General features: G+C 41.2%; 1 protein-coding gene across 1 annotated transcript in view; it reads left to right on the top strand.

Moving 5' to 3' along the window:
• Positions 1-20605, top strand: part of CYP19A1 (cytochrome P450 family 19 subfamily A member 1) — a 32303-nt gene extending 11698 nt beyond the window's left edge. The window contains exons 3-9 of the mRNA XM_068964566.1: positions 6302-6456; positions 9385-9561; positions 11970-12084; positions 15128-15242; positions 15903-16065; positions 18855-19096; positions 20260-20605. Coding sequence (XP_068820667.1) covers positions 6302-6456; positions 9385-9561; positions 11970-12084; positions 15128-15242; positions 15903-16065; positions 18855-19096; positions 20260-20508 — 1216 coding nt within the window. The 3' untranslated portion in view covers positions 20509-20605. The remainder of the gene's footprint in view (positions 1-6301; positions 6457-9384; positions 9562-11969; positions 12085-15127; positions 15243-15902; positions 16066-18854; positions 19097-20259) is intronic.
• The last annotated feature ends 238 nt before the right edge of the window (positions 20606-20843 follow it).

The following is a 20843-nucleotide window of genomic DNA, read 5'->3' as shown; positions in this document are numbered from 1 at the left end:
TGAGTGATGCCGGGTCTCGTATTCAAGTGGTTTCCTTTGTGTGAGTTCTCACTATTTGATACTCCCTAGGGTTAGTTCTCTTTAGTCTAGGGTCTTGGAAGTCAGTGCTCCCACTCCAAAGGCTTAGGGCTTGATTGCTGGTCAGGAACGAAGACTCCACAAGTGGTTTGTTATGGCATTAAGTGAGATTAAAATAAATACCTCCAAACGAGAAACCAAAGATGAATCCCAGACAAATGGCAGTACAAAATCAGGCAAATAATAATTATGATAATGGGATATACATATACATACACACCCATAAGCAAAATCAAAACAGTCCAACAAAAATAAAGTACAGTAGATTGATCTGGTGAACAAAGGAAATAATTATATCTACCAGTTAAGAACAAAACTAACTAAAGCACAAGCTGGAAAACAAAACTAAAGCACAGTGCCAAGTGGGGAATAAAACAATGGAAACAAAACTAACAAATACATTGGGAAGAAAGGAAAGAAAGAATAGGTATGCAACGTTAAATAGAGGTAGATAAAGAAGAATTATATACATTAAAGATTAACTGCAAGGGGAAAAGAACAGTAGGAAAAGCAAATAAAGGGATAAATGTAGAAAAAATAATAATAGGTTTAAAAAATTAAAATTAATAAAAGAGGAACAAAAAGGAAGAAGGGGGAAAAAAGGCAAACTCCATTGAACTGCAAAAACCCAACGGAGAGGCAGAGGTTTATAACAACAATAAAAAATGTGACTGAGAAAAAAAAAGCTCAAAAGCTTAATTAGATTTCATAGTGTCAATAAAATCAACAACTACAACAGAGGGGGGTGGGAAGGGAAAAAAAAGAAAAAAAAATCCAAAGAATCTACAGAACAAGTCAAAACATAAGAATAATAAATGTTTTTCTTGAGTCACTGCTGTCAGAGTCCTTTCCCCCTCTGGGAGTCACAGTCCACCTCACCTCCCTAGGATGCCCTCCAAAACTGTGCTGTTCTCTGAACCTGCTGTGGGGCAGGTCAGAGTCTAATTTGGTCCTATTCCTGTGTGTTCTTTCCTCCACTGTCCACAGCTATCAGAACTAGTGTGTTTTCTTTTGTGGGAGCTCTCAATGTCCTTTTATATATTCCATAGACACAGAGTATGCCTAGTTGATCGTGTGGATTTAATCTGCAGCTTGTACAGCTGGTGGGAAGGTTTTGGGTCTTCTTCCTTAGCCACACTGCCCCTGGGTTTCAATTGTGGTTCTATTTCCACCTCTGCATGTGAGTCATCCATTGGGGTTTGCTCCTGAGGACTTGGGTCTGTCTCTGTGAGGGCCAAGTGTGGAGGTGGTACAGCTGCTTGGGTTGCAGGGGTTCTGGCAGCACCAGGTACTCAGGGGAGTTGGCAGCTAGGACAACAGGAAATATAGAGCTCTAGAAGGGTACTGCAACCAGTATTGGCCAATACACTCCAGTATTCTTGCCTGGAGAACCCCCCTGAAAGAGAAGTCTGGCAGGCCACAGTCCACAGGGTCGCAAAGAGCTGGACATGACTGAAGCAACCCTACATGCTTAGACGCAAGACTTTTTTTTTTTGCCTGTGGCAGCTCTGCCCCAGTAAGGGTGGGGCGTGAAGGTGGCGCAGCTGCTTGGCTTGTGGGGACCCTGGCAGCACCAAATGTGCAGGGACACAGACTGCTTCCACCGCAGGAGTTCTGGCCCTATCAGAGTCTTTTTTTGAGCCTCTTGTAACTGGCAATCGGAAGGCATCTTTGGCCAGTCTTTCTCCATAGCTCTGCCCATTCAGGCACTTAGAGGGCTCCCTTGCCTGGGGTCCTCCTCAGTTGTTCCACACATCAGGCACATAGACATGGCTGGGGTCCTATCTGTAGATCGGCATGTCAAGCACTTAAAGGGGCACCCTGGATGGGGTCCTACTCTGCAGTTCAGTACATCAGGTGTTTGATGGGCCAGCCTCTCTATTGTCCAGCTGTGGATGCGAGTTTTGCATGGTTCTATATATTAGTTTTTGCTGGTCAGGTACCCTTGTCTGCTCTCAGCTGGTGTTCTGCATGCATTTCTGTGTCTGAAGGTGTATTCCTGATGTATCCGTGAAGAGAGATGTACTCCACGTGCACCTACTCCTCTGCCATCTTGTCCTCCTAAAATTTTTTATTGAAGTATAGTTGATTTACAATGTTTTGTTAGTATCAGGTATACAGCACAATGATTCAGTTATATATATATACATATATATACTTTTTCAGATTCTGTTTTCTTATTTGTTGTTGTTTATGACTCTTTATGACTCCATGGACTATAGCCCAGACGCTCCTCTGTCTGTAGGATTTCCCAGACAAGAATACTGGAGTGGGTTGCGATTTCCTTTTCCAGGGGATTTTCCTGACTCAGGGATCAAATCTGGGTCCCCTGCATTGGCAGGCAAATTCTTTAGCACTGAGCCACTAGGGAAGCCCAGTTTTCCTTATACATTATTAAAAAATATTGAAGATAGTTCCCTATGCTATACATTAGGTCCTTGAGGGTTATCTATTTCACATATAGTATTGTGTATATGTTCATCTTAACCCCCTTTCACCTTTGGTAACATTAAGTTTGTTTTCTAGATCCATGAATCTCTTTCTGTTTTGTAAACAAGTTCATTTTTATCCTTTTTTTCCCTTTAGATTCCACATATGAGTGATACCATGATATTTTTCTTTGTCTGGTTTACTTACTATGATAATCTCTAGGTCCTTCCAGTTCAGTTCAGTCGCTCGGTTGTGTCTGACTCTTTGTGACCCCATGGACTGCAGCACGCCAGGCTTCCCTGTCCATCACCAACTCCCTGAGCTTGCTCAAACTCATGTCCATCGAGTTGGTGATGGCATCCAACCATCTCATCCTCTGTCGTCCCCTTCTCCTCCTGCCTTCAATCTTTTCCAGCATCAAGGTCTTTTCCAATGAGTCAGTTCTTTGCATCAAGTAGCCAAAGTATTGGAGCTTCTATTGGACTATTGGAGTATAGGTCCTTCCATGTTGCTGCAAGTGGCATTATTTCACTCTTTCTTATTTCTGAGTAATATTCCACTGTGTATATGTACTGCATCTTCTCTATCCATCCATCCAACAGTGGGCATTTAGGGTGCTTCCACGTCTTAGCTATTGTAAACAGTGCTGCTGTGAAAACTGAGGTGCATGTATCTTTCTGAATTATGTTTTTCTCCGGACATATGAATAGGAATGGGATCATTCGATCATAATGAAGCTCTATTTTTAGTTTTTAAAGGAACCTCCTTACTGTTTTCCATAGTGGCTGCACCAACTTATTTAATACATTCCCACCAACAGTGTAGAAGGTTTCCTTTTTCTCCACATACTTTCCAGCATTTATTATTTATAGACTTTTTCATGATGGCCATTCTGACTGGAGTGAGGTGATACCCCATTGTAGTTCTGATTTGCATTTCTCTAATAATTAGCAATGTTGAACACCTCTTCATGTGCTTGTTGACCATCTGTATGTCTTCTTTGGAGAAATGTTTATTTACCTCTTCTGCCCATTTTTTAATTGGGTTCTTTGATTTTTTAAAATATTGAATTGTATAAGCTATTAGTGTATTTTAGAAATCAATCCCTTGTTGATCTCACCACTTGCAAATATGCTCTCCCATTGGTAGTTTGTCTTTTTTGTTTTGTTTACGGTTTCCTCTGCTGTGCAAAAGTTTTAAATTCAATTAGGCCCTATTTATATTTGTTTTTATTTCCACTGCTCTAGCAAACACATCCAAAAAGATATTACTATGATTTATGGCAAAAAGTGACCTTCCTATGTTTCCCTCTAGGAGTTTTATACCAACAGTGTCTGGTCATACATTTAAGCGTTTAATCCATTTTTAGTTTATTTTTTATATAGAAAGAAAGTGAAGTTGCTCAGTCATGTCCAACTCTTTGTGACCCCATGGACTGTAGCCTACCAGGTTTCTCCGTCCATGGGATTTTCCAGCCAAGAGTACTGGAGTGGGTTGCCAATTCCTTCTCCAGGGGATCTTCCCAACCCAGGGATCAAACCTGGGCCTCCCACAGTGTAGGCAGATGCTTTTACCATCTGAGCCACCAGGGAAGTTGCTTATATAGTATAGAGAAGGTTTTAATTCATCCCTCTACATGTAGCTCTTCACTTGTCCCAGCACCACTTTAATTAAAGAGACTGTCTTTTCTCCACTGTATATTCTTGCCTCCTTTGTCATAAGCTAATTGACCATAGGTGTATGGGTTTATTTCTGGGCTTTCTCTCCTGCTCCATTGATCCATATGACTTTGGTCCCAGTATCACACTATTTTGACTACTGTAGCTTTGTAGTATACTCTGAAGTCAGGAAACCTGCTTACTCCAGCTCCATTTTTCTTTCTCTAGGTTGCTTTAATTACTCAAGGTATTTTGTGTTTCCAAATTAAAAAAATTTTTAGTTCTAGTTCTGTGAAAAATGTCATTGGTAATTTGATAGGGATTACGCTGAATCTGTAGATTGCCTTGGGTAGTATAATCATTTTAACAATATTCAATCTTCCAATCCAAGTACATGGGTATATCTTTCCATCTGTGTTGTCTTCAATTCAGTTCATCAGTGTCTTTAGTTTTCAGAGTACAGGTCTTTTGGCTCCTTAAGTAAGTTTATTCCTAGGTATCCTATTTTCATTGATGTAATTGTAAATGGTAGTGTTTTCTCAATTTCTCTTTCTGATCTTTCATTGTTTGTATATTTTTGCAATATCCACAAATCAATCAGTGTGATACACCACATCAACACATTGAAGAGTAAAAACCATGTGATCCTCTCAATAGATGCAGAAAAAGATTGATAATAAAGACTCACCAGAAAGTAGGCATAGACGGAATCTATGTCAACACAATAAAAGCCATGTATGAAAAATCCACAGCAAACATCATACTCAGTGGTGAAAAGCTGAAAGCTTTTTCTCTAAGAAAAAGACAAGGATGCCCACACTTGCCATTTTCATTTGCCATAGTTTTGGAAGTCCTAGCCACAGCAATCAGAGAAGAAAAAGAAATAAATTCAAATTGGAAAAGAAGTAAAACTGTCACTTTTGGAGATCACATGATATTACATAGAAAACCCTATCCTTTGATTATTAAATTATTTAAATGATTTATCTATACTTCCAATGCCATAGCCTAACTTATAAGCAGCCTTAATAAAAGAGCTTCTCACCAAAGTGAGCCTCTCTGCAGAAGAATTCTGTACCACTGTCCTATGAAGACAATATTCTCCTCACATGTGGAGGCCCCATGATGCGTTCAGCTAGAATTTTAAAAAATTCTATAATACTCAATGTCTTATCATGCCTTATTCTACTGAGATTGGAGGTAGGAAGCAAGCCCTGGAGGAGATCTGTGGGGAGGGGGCTGCCTCCTTCCTACCTACTTGTTCTAAAGGCTGAGACTAGGCTGTAAGAACTGGTCCGGGAGCGAGGGTAGAGGGCAGAGTAGCGGAAGAAGAACTGAGAAGTTGAAGGAAGCCTAGCCTATTGGCAAAGTCCCAGGGATGCCACATCAAGGGCTATCTAATGGATCAACATATCCTACATCTTGGGAGAATTCTGTGACCCTCTAGACCCTGGTGATTCATGATGGAAGCAGAGCCCCAAGAGAACTGCTGTCACCACCACAGAGAGCCTTCCAGGTCCACCCAAGTCAGTCAAGCTCAAGGTAGAGGTACCCAGGTATATCCTTCAGTCCCAGAGTGATACCCCTGGAGGGACCAGGCCTGATTAGAGACTCTGGGGAATAGGTGGTACAAGGCAGAACTGCCGCTTCCAGACTGAAGTAGTGAGACTTCAAATATTCCAGCATCTTCCAATTCTGAGATTCACTTCTGTGGCGGGTGGTGGAGAGGGGAGAGAAGGGCACCATCTGGAGTGAGGCTGCTTCAGGGCTGGAGGCTCTTGGAAACATGGTGGTGTGGAGGGTGCAGTTTCTTACAGCCTTGCAGCTTTGACCACATTAGTGGGTAATATTTTAGAGACTTGGTGTTAGAGAAGAAGGGCAAATAACAAATAACTCTGTGTGTGTTGTTTGTTGATCTTTAGTGATGCCCAAACAGAGAGCTAGTAGGTAGAAATGTTTTAACTGGAGGAGGAGGTTATTGTGCTAACACAAATACTTATTTAATCTGAACACTAGAAATCATGCATTTTTGTCTAGATCAAGTGCATTTGCTACAAGAGCCAACAGGTAGTCAAACTCATCATTTTGAGTTCTTGACCCTTAAAAATCAACACCAAGTTTTGCTTTTGCTGCAGATCCTCAAGTATGTTCCATGTAATGAAGCACAGTCACTACATATCCCGATTTGGCAGTAAACTTGGGTTGCAGTTCATCGGCATGCACGAGAAAGGCATCATATTTAACAATAATCCAGCACTCTGGAAAGCTGTTCGACCTTTCTTTACAAAAGGTATTCAGGTGCCGGGCACATTCTGCTGCTTTGTCTATGAACATGTCTGTTTTGAAATCATTTTTAACTTTTTCTGCTTCATAGTCTTAAAATGGTTACAGCTAACATTCATTACACATGTATTATATAGTAGGTACTATTTTAAACACTTAATTCTTAATTCCACAGCAACCCCATGTAGTAAATAATAATATCACCTACATTTTGCAAGTGAGAAAACTGAGGCATAAAGAGGTTAACTATCTTGTCCAATTTCCACCATTAGTAAATGGTAGCACAGAAGACAACCCCAGAGCCTACATATTTAACCACTTTGATCTGGTTCTTCCTGTTTCTACATCCATCTCATGGATTTTAAAAGAATTGGCTCTCTATACACTTAATGTCACTTCAATTAAGAATTTAGTGTGTCAGCCATATTTAGCATAGCCAACATGTTTGCTGAACCATTGGTTGACATCCCACATGTTTTAACAGGAAACAATTTGCAGATAACTTAGAGAATTTTAAAACTGTGAGTGGCTATGTATGCATTTCTTCCAGGCTCTGAGTTTTTTACTTAAGTAAACACATTTTTAGAGAGCTTGTGACTTTTCCCCAAGGCAACATAGCCAGATATGGAATAGCAAAAACTAGATTCCAAACATCTTTATCTAGTGATTTCCCTCTTTACCATCTGCCACTGGAATTGAAGTCTTTCTTATAGTTTTATGGGTCAAAAGTCTGATGTGGGTCTCATAGGGCAATAATCAAGATACTGCTGCTGCTGCTGCTGCTAAGTCACTTCAGTCGTGTCTGACTCTGTGCGACTCCATAGATAGCAGCCCACCAGGCTCCTCCGTCCATGGGATTCTCCAGGCAAGAATACTGGAGTGGGTTGCCATTTCCTTCTCCAATCAAGATATGGGGAAAACTCTTATTCCTTTCTGGAGGATCTAGGGAGAAAACGTTTCTTTGCCCCTTCCAGCTTCTAGAGGCTGCCCACATTCTTTGGCCCATGGCCCTATCAGTGATATTACATTCTGTTTATACATTTGAAATGTGGCTTCAAACTTTTGAGCTTAGAGGAAAATCAGACATCAGCCTGAAACTGATATTCAAGGCCAGTCCTTTCATGCAAAGGATTGATTCATGAAGGAATTAGTTGTCCTACTTGTGGATGTGACAGTCACCCAGAAAACAGCATCCCCACCTTCCATACCTCCAACTCCTTCCTTAAGTCAGAAAGTATGCTGCCAGCCCAAGCTTCCTTTTTATACATGGGTGGAAATGCTTAGAGTCTAGAACCACTTACAGGTCTCTTTCTTATTTGTAAAGTGTGTCTTCAGGGGCTCTGTAGCACAGCTGATTTGCTTTGTTTGCGCACTCTGAATTTAACAGCAAATCTGAATAATCAAAGACATAAAAAAGCAATTACTCCTAAAGAAAACTCAGAGAAACTTAGAACAAGGAGAGAAATAATTTTAAGAGTTAAACTCTCAAGTTAGACCATCTACCATCATGACCCACTAGCTGCTAAGACAGTCAGGAGCAGGGCAAAGGGAGAGAATAGAGCTAATTAACTCTACCAGGTTTCATTCATTCCTCTATCTGACAAATACATTTGGAGAGCCACCATGTACTATGGACTTGAAGTACAAAGCTAATAGGTTATCATTGCCCTGAGAGAGTGCCAGTTCTATGAGAAAGACTGCTCAAACAAGGATTTGTTTTGTTGTTATGACATTGATTGAGTACAATAAATGATTGTAGCTTGAAGAGAAACTAAGATTAAGAGAAGGTTATATTTGGTAAGGGCTTCCCAATTGACTCAGTGGTAAAGAATCCACCTGCGAAGCAGGAGACGCAGGTTCGACCCCTCGGTCAGGAAGATCCCCTGGAGAAGGAAATGGCAACCCACTCCAGTATTCTTGCCTGGGACAGAGGAGCCTGGTTGGCAATAGTCCATGGTGTTGCAGAGTCAGACATGACCTAGCGACTAAACAACAATAAAAACATTTGGTAATTTAGAAAATTAGCTGCAACCCCATAGACAGTAGCCTACCAGGCTCCGCAGTCCATGGGATTTTCCAGGCAAGAATATTGCAGTGGGCTGCCATTTCCTTTTCCAGGGGATCTTCCCAACCCAGGGATCAAACCTGGGTCTCCTGCATTGCAGACAGACACTTTACCATCTGAGCCACTAGGGAAGCCCAATCTATAATTAAACAGTAAGCACCTTAGATCAAAAGAGTAAGATCCAATTTGAATAGTTCTGTAGCAATAGCACCCGACTCCAGTACTCTTGCCTAGAAAATCCCATGGATGGAGGAGTCTGGTGGGCTGCAGTCCATGGGGTCGCAAAGAGTCGAACACGACTCAGCGACTTCACTTTCACTTTTCAATTTCATACATTGGAGAAGGAAGTGGCAACCCACCCCAGTGTTCTTGCCTGCAGAATCCCAGGGACGGGGGAGCCTGGTGGGCTTCCATCAATGGGGTCGCACAGAGTCAGACACGACTGAAGTGACTTAGCAGTAGCAGTAGCAATATTCTGCCACCCAATGAAACATAAAATATCCCACAAATCTTCTTTAGAAGGGTATATAATAAACATGGAAAATCACAGATTTGTGATTTATAACCACAAGTATTACATAGTTCATTTGCAGTCTCACAAAGGATTTGTTATCATATAAAGAAAAGTATAATTTTGAATAGTCTGTTTTTAAAATATTTATTTTTTCATTTTAAACCATAAATGTGATGACCTGCTGTAGCAAATTAAGCGAATACAGAAAAAGCATAAAGAAGAAAATGAAAATTTCCACCCACTTATTGAATAAAAATCTGTGGTCAGTTAAACTCTGAACATAAAAAGCCAAAATTGCCTGATTGCTTGTGTGCCTTGGAGTTGGAGGTAGCTCACTCTGATGCTGTCCCCTTCAGCTTTGTCCGGCCCTGGCCTGGTGCGCATGGTGACCATCTGTGCTGATTCCATTACCAAGCATCTGGACAGGTTGGAGGAGGTCTGCAATGACTTGGGCTATGTGGACGTGTTGACCCTCATGCGGCGCATCATGCTGGACACCTCTAACATGCTCTTCCTGGGGATCCCCTTGGATGGTACTGAAATTTTCATTCTCATGACTTGACATTCAGCCCTTTACTAAACAGGGTATGAGAAGGATAATGAACTCATGGAAAGATACCCTCTTTTGTACACTGTTCTTTAAATCTTTCTAAGTATTCCTAAAGTGTTTTCCTAGTGTGTCTGCATTCTTCACTTATAACCTCTTAAATATTCATAGCAAGAGCCATCTTCTGTTTCTTTTGTATCTCTTCTCATTGCTCTAGGAAATAGGATAATTCTACCCACAGCTGAAACTTAATAGATGTGATCATTTCATTTGGTCATAAATATATCCTACCACCAAACCTATGTATTCAGCCATTACCAACCATTCTTTTGCACATGATATATGCATACACACATACACACATACAAACCCATAGCCACATTCAATCTATTTAAGTTTCTATGTATATATACAAACACATACACATAAATACATGCATACACCTCTCCCTCAAGCCACTAAGTATGAAAACTTCAAGTTGATGCTGCTGAAAATGATGATGATAACTACTGTAAATTTAGTGTCTACAATGTGCCAAGTAGTATAAGAAATTGCTTCACATAAAGCTTGTGATTTAGCATTTATAACAATCCTGGCAAGATATCTCACTCAAGAAGATGATTTCCTTATTATATTATAGAAACAAATATTAAACACATCCATTTAACTCTACCACCAACAAAAAAAAAATACAAACATTAATCACATGGATTCATTCCATTCTGCTGTTGTCAGCTTAAAGAAATTTCTCCCGATTTGATTTCTAACAGTGTTCACTGATTCATCATTTATTCAACTAATATTTATCAATTGCCTATTTTACGGCAGGTTTAGGTTCTGGGGTTACAGCAATGAACTAGAAAAAGTCTTTGCCTTCAAAGAGTTTATATCCCAGTGGACATATAAACAGTAAACAAGTTACTATCTAGTAATATTTTAGGCAATAATAAGTGCCTTGAAAAAAAAAAAAAAGTAGGGCAAAGGGCTAGACAGTGAAGGGGGGCAGTTGGAGAGAAGCCAAAACTATAGAAGGGGTGATCAGGGAAGGTCTTTGATCCTCTGATGTGGAATGGACATCTGAACAAAGCCCCAGATGAAGCTTAGCCCTGAACCCCCTGAAAATCTGAGGGAAGAACATCACAGGAATAAGAACAAGGCATGATTTTCACTCTTGCCCACACCAACTGAGCTGTCACACCTGCTCCCTGATCGACCACATTTGGACAAGCAAACACTCTCCTCGCCTCCTGTCCCCACTCTTTAATTATTTCTTTCAAGAGGACATTACAGTCTGATTGACATCAGGATGGGTGTCTCATTCACTCTGAGGACCTTAGTCACAGCCTCTTGTCTGCACTCCTTTCAGACAGGCACTGTAAAAGTCCTATTTGCCTGTTCCACACTCCTAAGGTTTGACAGGTACCTATTTTAGAAGTCCCTTTTCCTTGATTCCCAAACAGCCTTGAATCTTAGGAGGGGTAAAGAAAAGTGCATTGTCCAACTCTCTGTTAACTTATGGATGCAGATTTTGTTGCTAAGAACCTGCATAATCCATACAGAGTTATGTGTACTTCTACCTGCTCACTGGGTCCTTGTTAAACTGTCAATGGGCCTGGGGGACACGGTGCACCAAAGAGGAAAGGACATGGCTCTGAGGTCAGATAGGACGGGGCTGCCAGCCACACTGGCTGTATGGTGTTGGGCAAACTTCTTCATTCCTATGAATTGCAGCTTCTGCATCTGCACAATGAGGACACTCTCACTCTCTTCGCAAGACTCTAAGGATGAAATGAAGTTTCTTTGTAAAGCACCTTACCCTGCGCCTGGTGTTTAGCAGTTGAAAATACATGTCTCTTCCCTTCCCTTGTGTATAATTTGAGAAAAGCAGTGTTTTTCTTTCCTCTAGTATTCAATGTAATTCAAGAAAATCATTTAAGAACTGACTGTTCAGGAGACTTAGAATAAGGCATTGAAGACTACAAGATAAATGCTATACTCTGAACTGAAATATAAACAGAAGAATAGTAAGGCTTTTTGCCTTTGGTGCCAAATTGAGGCCATAATAGCATTAATTACTTTTTATTTTTCATGGTCAGGAAAACAGAAGGTGTTGGATGCTCAGCCAAGGAGAAACATGTGAGATTCTAAGCTGGAGCTCTACCATAAACATGAAAACTGCCAAATCTCTGGTTAACTTGGCCATTTAGGTGCTAAGGTAGAATGAATTAGTGTTGATTTCTTTGGTGACATTCATGTGGCTGTAACACCCACTGAAGAAAGAACCTTGTCCTGCTTAGAGTCCAAGACGCTAGGAGAGTCTACAGGGGATCTTCTTTCATTGGCATACCCTTCTTGGACTCATATTTTTGCTCATCTGCTCTGATGTTTTTCCAGAAAGTGCCATCGTGGTTAAAATCCAGGGGTATTTTGATGCATGGCAAGCTCTCCTTCTCAAACCAGACATCTTCTTTAAGATTTCTTGGCTGTGCAGAAAGTATGAAAAGTCTGTGTAAGTAACACATTTTGGAATAATTATTGATGAGACTGATTTGTGTGTGTCTCAGATATTTCTGGCCTCTTTGGCAAGCTTTCTTGCCCCCAGAACCACAGGGAGCTGTTGATTAAGATGCTGGTGAAGCACTTCTTACAGCGCTTTGGGCACATGTGGCCAGACCACAGTGGAAAGGCAGCCTTTTGCCCAGGGATGCGTTTCATCTAGGAAGCTAAGAACCCCAAATCTAGAACTAGGACACGGCAGTGTGTTTTGAGTTGAAGACAACGGGGTTGGCTGAACCTATCATTATTATTTGTCAAAATTTTCTTTGCATGTCTAGAAAAATGGACACATGAAATCATTTATTGTATTACATTGAAACAATTTAATGCAATTTGTAAGAATTGACAGTAGTCACAGAAAAATTTTTTCATGATGAACTTTTATAAGGTGTGTTTTTTGTTTGTTTGTTTGTTTAATTATACATCTTATGTCTTGGGGAATCCTAAAATTTTCATTAAATGGCTTTGCCTTGGTCTCAGACTAGTCTAGCAGAAGACTGGACAAATGCCCAATGGCCTACTGGATAATCATTGGGTTTTCAGGGTGCAAGTGTTATTGTTGTTTAGTCACTAAGTCATGTCAAACTCTTTTGCAACCCCATGGATTATACCCCACCAGGATCCTCTGTCCATGGGATTTCCAAGGCAAGAATACTGGAGTGAGTTGTCATTTCCTACTCCAGGGGATCTTCTTGACCCAGGGATCAAACCTGTGTCTCCTGCTTGGCAGGCAGATTCTTTACCATTGAGCCACCAGGGAAGCTCCAGTGTGTAAGTTGCCAGCCACTAAACATGCCACCTCTAACCACCAATGGAAAACCCAGGGGATTTAGAGGTAGACAGACCTGATTTGTATCCTATCTCTACCACTTAGTAACCAAATGGTCTTGGGAAGTTCTTTAAAATAAAATATAACCTACTTTACAGGGTGGGATAGGAGTTAAAGAGATCCTCTATGTAGGGCAATTAGCACAGCACATGACACATAGGAGACAATAAACATGTTAGCTCTCTTCATACTTCTGTTCATCTTACTCAGATGTCCAGACTGTCTTAAATTCTCCAACTCTTAAAGTTCCCAAACTTGGTTGAACAGCTAACTTCATCCATTTGCACATTTTGAAATTCAATAATATTAGTCTCCAAGGAGGAAGTCAGCTTCATGTCGCTCTTACATGTTCTCAACTGGTCGATGAGTATCAGGTAGATGATTTGGACACGTGGTCCTTTAAACACTTCTCTTCGTCTCAACCAGAGCTTAGTGTGACTTGAATCAATAAGGTCAATTATTCATCTCTTCACTCTGGTCAGATTTTGTGGTGGTCTAAAGAGTCATACTGGTCTGCAGCTACATTTGGTCACTATTTTATCTTCACTATTGTCAGCAGGCCCACAGAAACTTATCACATGAGACTGTATAACAGTTCCTCTTTGTTTTCTTTAAAATTAGCTCAGCAAGTCTCTCGATATATAAAATTTGCTAATGGATAGCGAACTAGGTTAACATCTACTATGACTGGGAGCAGTAAAGATCTAGAGAAATTTTTTAGTCTTCTTCCCGATATGCCCTTGCAATATGCCAATATTAGTTTTTTGTTAAGATATCAATAACATATACAGTTATGTTTCAGTTATACAACATAATGATTCAATATTTGTATATTCGGCAAAATTATCATCATAGTAAGTCTAGTGTCTGTCACCACACACAGAAAATTTTTCTTGTGATGAGAACTTTAAAGATCCCTCTTGCTGCTGCTGCTACTGCTAAGTAGCTTCAGTCGTGTCCGACTCTGTGCGACCCCATAGACAACAGCCCACCAGGCTCTGCCATCCCTGAGATTCTCCAAGCCAGAACACTGGAGTGGGTTGCCATTTCCTTCTCCAATGCATAAAAGTGAAAAGTGAAAGTGAGGTTGCTCAGTCGTGTCCGACTCTTTGCGACCCCATGGACTGTAGCCTACCAGGCTTTTCCGTCCATGGGATTTTCCAGGCAAGAGTATTGGAGTGGGATGCCATCATCACCTTCTCCAAAAGATCCCTCTTAGCAACTCACAAATATACAACACAGGAATACGAACACATACTGTTCATGACATCTCAGTGACTTATTATAACCCAAAGTTTGTATCTTTTGATAATCACCACCACCAGTTTGCCCTCACCCTCAACTTCATGCCTTGGTAAACAACAATCTGCTCTATGTGCCTATGAACTCCCACTTTTATTATTATTTTTAAATTAATTAATTTATTTATTTTACTCTACAATATTCTACTGGTTTTGCTATCCCTTTTAAAAAGATTTCACAGGAGGCTTCCCTGGTGGCTCAGTCGTAAAGAATCTGCCTGCCAATGTAGCAGCACAGGTTCGATTCTGGTCCAGAATGACTCCACAGGAGCCAAAGCAACTAAGCCAGTGGGCCACAACCATTGAGCCTGTGCTCTAGAGCCTGGAAGCCAAAGCTACTGAGTCCAAGTGCTGCAACTACTGGAGCCTGCATGCCCCAGAGCCGCAAGGCTGTGCTCATCACAATAAGCCCACACCGCAACGAGGAAGTAGCCCCCACTCACTGCAGGTTGAGAAAAGCCCAGGCAGCAGTGAAGACCCAGCCCAGCCAAAATGAATAAATAGAACTAAAGTAGAAAGATTCCACATACAAGTGAGAAAGCCAGTATGTATTTTCTCTATCATGCCAATACTTGAAAAAATACATTGGATTTAGCCTTTTGGTAACAGTTCTCAACATTTAACTAAGGTTATAGCCTTGATTTTGCTACCAGGAGCTAGATATGTGGATAACTCTGGTTCCTTAATATGAATTGTAATGTATACATAATTTAAGGATATTTGCAAATAATTAAGTATAAATTTGGTTATTCATGAGTACTAATAGCTTCATCTACAGCATTTTATTTTATTTAAATGGCAAATAAATCCATTTTTTGGTGTCTTAACTGAGTACAGGTAGATTATATTTTCACTTTTATTTCCAGCAAGGACTTGAAAGATGCCATGGAAATTCTCATAGAAGAAAAAAGACACAGGATTTCAACAGCAGAGAAGCTGGAAGACTGCATAGATTTCGCCACTGAGTTGATTTTTGCCGAGGTACAGACCTACACTAACCATAATTCCCACACAACGTATGTATATGACTGTATGCAAGCGTACTCAGTCGTTCAGTCATGTGCTACTCTTTGTAACGCTATGGACTGTAGCCTACCAGGTTCCTCTGTCCATGGAATTCTCCAGGCAGGAATACTGGAGTGAGTTGCCATTTGCTCCTCCAGAGGATCTTCCTGACCCAGGGATTGAACCCAAGTCTCCTGCATTACAGACAGGTTCCTTACCACTGAGCCACCTGGGAAGCATGTATGGTTATGTATAGGTATCTAAAAATTCCCCCTTGTTAACTGGTGCATGTTTCTGCTTTTAAGTGTTTGCTTTAGTGTTTATATAATACCCAAACTAAATAGCTCAGTATTAGACAATCTGATTGGACTGACCCTTAAGATTTAAACATCTCTGTGTCTGTACAATACAAAACATGAAAACCAGGGAGTGCAAAGACATTAAATACATAGATAAATGTCTAAATTGTTCAGCTTTGAGCTGAAGATTATTAATAAAAATGTCCATTGTCAATTCCAGAGACTTGTAATTTCTACGATTTCATTTTGTTGAGGTGATTGATCCTTGAGTGCCACCTCCCTTCCTGTTCTGAACCTCACTCACTTTCCCAATATTTCTCTCCTTCCTATTCTTCAGAAACGTGGTGAACTCACAAGAGAGAATGTAAACCAGTGCATATTGGAAATGCTGATCGCAGCGCCAGACACCATGTCTGTTTCTGTGTTCTTCATGCTATTTCTCATTGCAAAGCATCCCCAGGTTGAAGAGGCAATAATGAGGGAAATCCAGACTGTTGTTGGTAAGAATTTATCAAACAAACAATAGAGCTCAGAAAACAATTTCTTGATATTAGCTTCTATGTCCTAAAATTTTCATGTCAAAAACTCTGTTAAAATCTGCTCAGAGAACAATAAGGCAAGTCATTGGGTTGTATTTTCATTATGCCAGACAGGTTAAAATGATAGTTCTTCCTGTGTTTTCCTAATTTTAAAATAGCACATACTCATTGAAACAATCCAAATAATGGAGAGATGTATAAAGCAGAAAATAATGTCACCTGAACCCAACCACTCTTCTCCTCAGCCTCATCCCAATTCCCAGAGGGAATCACTGTTATTATTTTGTGTATTCTTCAAGGTCTTTTTAAAGGGCCACATAAGCACATGCATGTGGTTTTATACGTCTGTGTTTAAAACACATGAGATCATCCACAAGGATTTGCTACCTTGTAGGTACCAAAGGCTTTTGAAGGTCCACTTAGGGAAATGGCTATCATTTAAGGCAGTGTTTCCGGGTTTCAAGCAGTCCTTTCTTCCAGTTGGGAGCAGAGGGAGGAAGAGAGGGTGATAGCAAAGGCAGGGGAGTAATCAGTTTCCCTCCCCCACAGTCCTGGGCTGTCAGGCCCTTCCTCTCCCTACCCTCTCCTCCTCTGCAGGGGAGCCCTCAGGTCCCTGCTCAGCTCTTCCCAACTCCATCTTCTCCTGTTCTGCCTCTGCTTCACATCATTCTTGCACTGCTTCTGATATCCCCGCCTTCCCCTAGAAATGCTGCCACATTCAAGTCAGAATTGCTTTCTGGGAGAAAATGAAATGCTTTATTTGGAACATGCTTCACATAAGTAATCTCTTTAGGAGTACATTTCAGACACATGTGAAGAGATATCTGTAATGATAGACTTTTCTTTGTTGACTTTAAAGAGTCCCTGTGAAACAACCTATTTTGTTGATGAAAGGCAATACATTAAAAAAAATTTTTTATCTTATTACCTTTAAAACAATTGAGTGCTGCTTGAAATAGTTGACAATAAGGTGAGATTTCATACAAGTATTAAATATGCGAAAGAAGGTTTCTGCAGACGTGTTGTTGTAGGAGGAAAGCTGCCTGGGAAGGTAGATAGCGAGGAACCAAAATAACCTCCAGGCTTCAGTTCTGGAATATTTTCTCGAGCACCCATTTCAGGTTATGGGTTCTGTGCCAGGTGCGGGGCACCGTGGTGAACAAGCCAGCGCCATCTCTGCAGTCCTGGGGCTCTCAGTATCACGAGAAAAAGAGAACTCGACAGGCAGGCTCGCTGGAGTGAGAAGGAGACCCATAGAATGACAGACTGCAGGCAACAAGGAGGAAATTGCTCTTGAGATCATAAGCCTTTAATACAGTTTCCTTGAGAGGTGAAAAGGGCTTGTGCTCCATGATGCCTCCCTGACAAAACAGTCCTCTTGAAACATAAAACCGGGGTAAACACTACTGCGTGTACACGTGCTCCCTCTAGACCCACACACCTGGTCATTCCTAGGAAATGACTTGGATTACCTTCCCCATCATCTGCCCTCTACCTCCCCACCCCAGACAAACACAAAGAGCAGTACATGAAGGGCTGGGTCAGTAGAGTTCTCTGACCAAGTAAGACCTCTCCTGGATAGCATAGTTATACAAGAGACAGACCTGCCTCGGGACTCTGGGTTGATTTTCATTCTACAGAAGTGATAGTCCATTTGAGAATGCTTTAAATTTTTGCCAATTCTGAGAGTTATCTGAGCCTGTCTGACCAGTGTTGGGCCATGCTGAGGCTGTAGAGGTGTCCATCAATCCCCAGCTCACCTAGGGCTTATTTTGTGTGGTAAGGATAGGGAGTTCTTGGCACCCTACCACACCAGGTTGTCCTGGATGAGATGGGGAGGAGGGATAATCTAAGACATTTTCTGACAGATGACTGCACAGGGTACCATAAGAGAACATTTCTTTGAACATGATTGAACTTACTATCTCACTTTGACTAAAGAAGAAATTAACATCTTCTAGAATTTAGAGTAGGGAACCAAACTCAAGAACCACAGAGGTGGCAGATAAGTGTTTGAAGTAGACTGGGTAGGTCTTCATCATGCTGCAGAGAGGAGTTTCTCTATAGGGCTCCTCAGACACAGCCTCAGCCAACTGCGGCCATGTGGGATGTAGATCCAATGTTTTTTGTTTTTGTTTTCTAGAAATTTAGACTTAACTATGAAACCCACTCCAGTACTCTTGCCTGAAAAATCCCATGGATGGAGGAGCCTGGTGGGCTGCAGTCCATAGGGTCGCTAAGAGTTGGACTCGACTGAGTGACTTCACTTTCACTTTTCACTTTCATGCATTGGAGAAGGAAATGGCAACCCACTCCAGTGTTCTTGCCTGGAGAATCCCAGGGATGGGGGAGCCTGGTGGCCTCCCATCTATGGGGTTGCACAGAGTCGGACACGACTGAAGCGACTTAGCAGCAGCATGAAACCCATAGGTGTTAAGATAATAAAATTCAAATCAAAATTTTCATAAGACATTCTATGGAACAAGCACAGGATATTTTACTCCAGTTACTGGTTTACATTAGAATTATAGATATACATTTTATACATACATTTTATATTAGAATTATAATATACATTTTTTAGAATTATAGATACACATTATAGGCTGCCTGGACTGCAGCCTACCAGGCTTCTCCATCCATGGGATTTTCCATGGAGAGCAAACTGTTCTGTGGAAAATGTATGATTTTAAACACTGACCATATATTGAAACTAACATGAGCTGTGTCTTTTTAATCTTATTCTACAGGTGAAAGAGACATAAGGATTGATGATATGCAAAAGCTAAAAGTGGTAGAAAACTTTATTAATGAGAGCATGCGGTACCAGCCTGTTGTGGACCTGGTCATGCGCAAAGCCTTAGAGGATGATGTCATTGATGGCTACCCGGTGAAAAAGGGGACTAACATTATCCTGAATCTTGGAAGAATGCACAGACTCGAGTTTTTCCCAAAGCCTAATGAATTTACTCTTGAAAATTTTGCCAAGAATGTAAGAGTCCTTCCTTAAAACTGAGTGTGCCACCCTTGAAAGCATCAACTGTTAAATCCCCTCTGTATTTGTGTTTGTACATTTCATTTTATTTACTCATCCCCTCCAGCCTCACCAGGTATATACATTTCCCCTGACCAGAACATGGCCACCAGTTCTGTCCTCAAGCCAAGGAGGCTGGCTCTCCAGCTCTTGGAAATGTCTTCATGGAGGGCACAAGAGAGATCAAAGTGTGAACAATTCAGGCCCTTAATTTGCCTAAAATGAGATGAAGTTTGTTTAACCAACCCACTTTTCCATTTAAACTTATCACATTGCCATCATGCAGATTCAGCTGAAGCATCATCAATGATGATCAGATGGAAATAAATGAGAAGAAAGGATTTGGTTTTTGCAGTCTGCCTTTGGTTCTTCAAATGGCCCCACAAGTACTAGTCTCTATTCTAAACAGGACTTGGTAATCAGAAGAACTCCCACCTTGTTCTTAATTGAGGTGTACTAGAGATTCTGCCTCTGTTATATCAAATTCTAGGCAATTTTTAAAAAAATCTGAATTATCCATATAGTTCCCTCTGTGCCCCCTTTTCCATTGCCATATAGGGAAGAGATATGATCTAAGTTAAACCAGTTCTCTAATTCGTTCTGCTTCTATATAAGCAACCCATGCCATGTTGCCAATTGGTCTAAAATAACTAAGCATCTATTAGGTGCCAGAATCCAAATGGGGACAAGACAGAGAGGTGTGTCCCTTTAAATATTTGTATAACAAAAAATATTTAGATTCTTGGCATTAAAAGGACAGGAATCTACACTTTTGCCTAAATTTGTCCTTGTCATCAGGTTATATGGCCTGGCACAACAACAGTCTTTGCCTCAGTGACTGGCAGAACAGCAGTAAAGATGTGGCCTTCCCACAGAGCTAGCCGGGTACTTTACATGAAAATGTAACTGGGGATTGTCGAGGTTGTGTCTGTATCACAAAGTGTGAATCAAACTGGACGGAGAAAGTCTTATCTGAGTCATAGTCACTCCTGTCTGTGAAGAAGCAGTATGGCTAAATCATCAAAACCGAGCATGCTGACTGACTGGTTTCAGGGTGAATCAAATGGAGGTGCATGACTCTCGGCTTTACTACTCTGGCTAATGTCTACTCTCTTTCCCAGGTTCCTTATAGGTACTTTCAGCCATTTGGCTTTGGGCCCCGGGCCTGTGCGGGAAAGTACATCGCCATGGTGATGATGAAGGTCATCCTGGTCACCCTTCTGAGACGCTTCCACGTGCAGACTTTGCAAGGTCGGTGTGTTGAGAAGATGCAGAAGAAAAATGACTTATCCTTGCATCCAGATGAGACCAGCGACCGGCTGGAAATGATTTTCATCCCAAGAAATTCAGACAAGTGCCTCGAGTGCTAAAGAAGTTTGGTCAGTCCCTGCCCCAGAGCACTGCTCAACAGAATTCCACATGGGAACCACCCATCTTTGCCAGGTGGTCCTGCTCACATGAACAACCATGGCCTGTGCCATTTTATAGGCTTACTTCCTGTGGGTTGTCAGCTACCCAGGAGACACGGTTCACCTGACCAGATCCAAACCAGACAGCAGACTGCAAGAGAAAACAGACGCCAAGAGTTTGTACCGGAAACGGCAGCCCTAAAGACCCAATTCCACAAAACATGCTTTGCATGAAAGTGAAAAGTGAAAGTGAAATCGCTCAGTCGTGTCTGACTCTTAGCGACCTCATGGACTGC

Source organism: Capricornis sumatraensis, chromosome 2, assembly GCF_032405125.1.
Source record: "Capricornis sumatraensis isolate serow.1 chromosome 2, serow.2, whole genome shotgun sequence".
NCBI classification, from domain to species: Eukaryota; Metazoa; Chordata; class Mammalia; order Artiodactyla; family Bovidae; genus Capricornis; species Capricornis sumatraensis.
The sequence above is the reverse complement of the archived record's forward strand: the minus strand, read 5'-3'. Positions and strand labels throughout refer to the sequence as shown.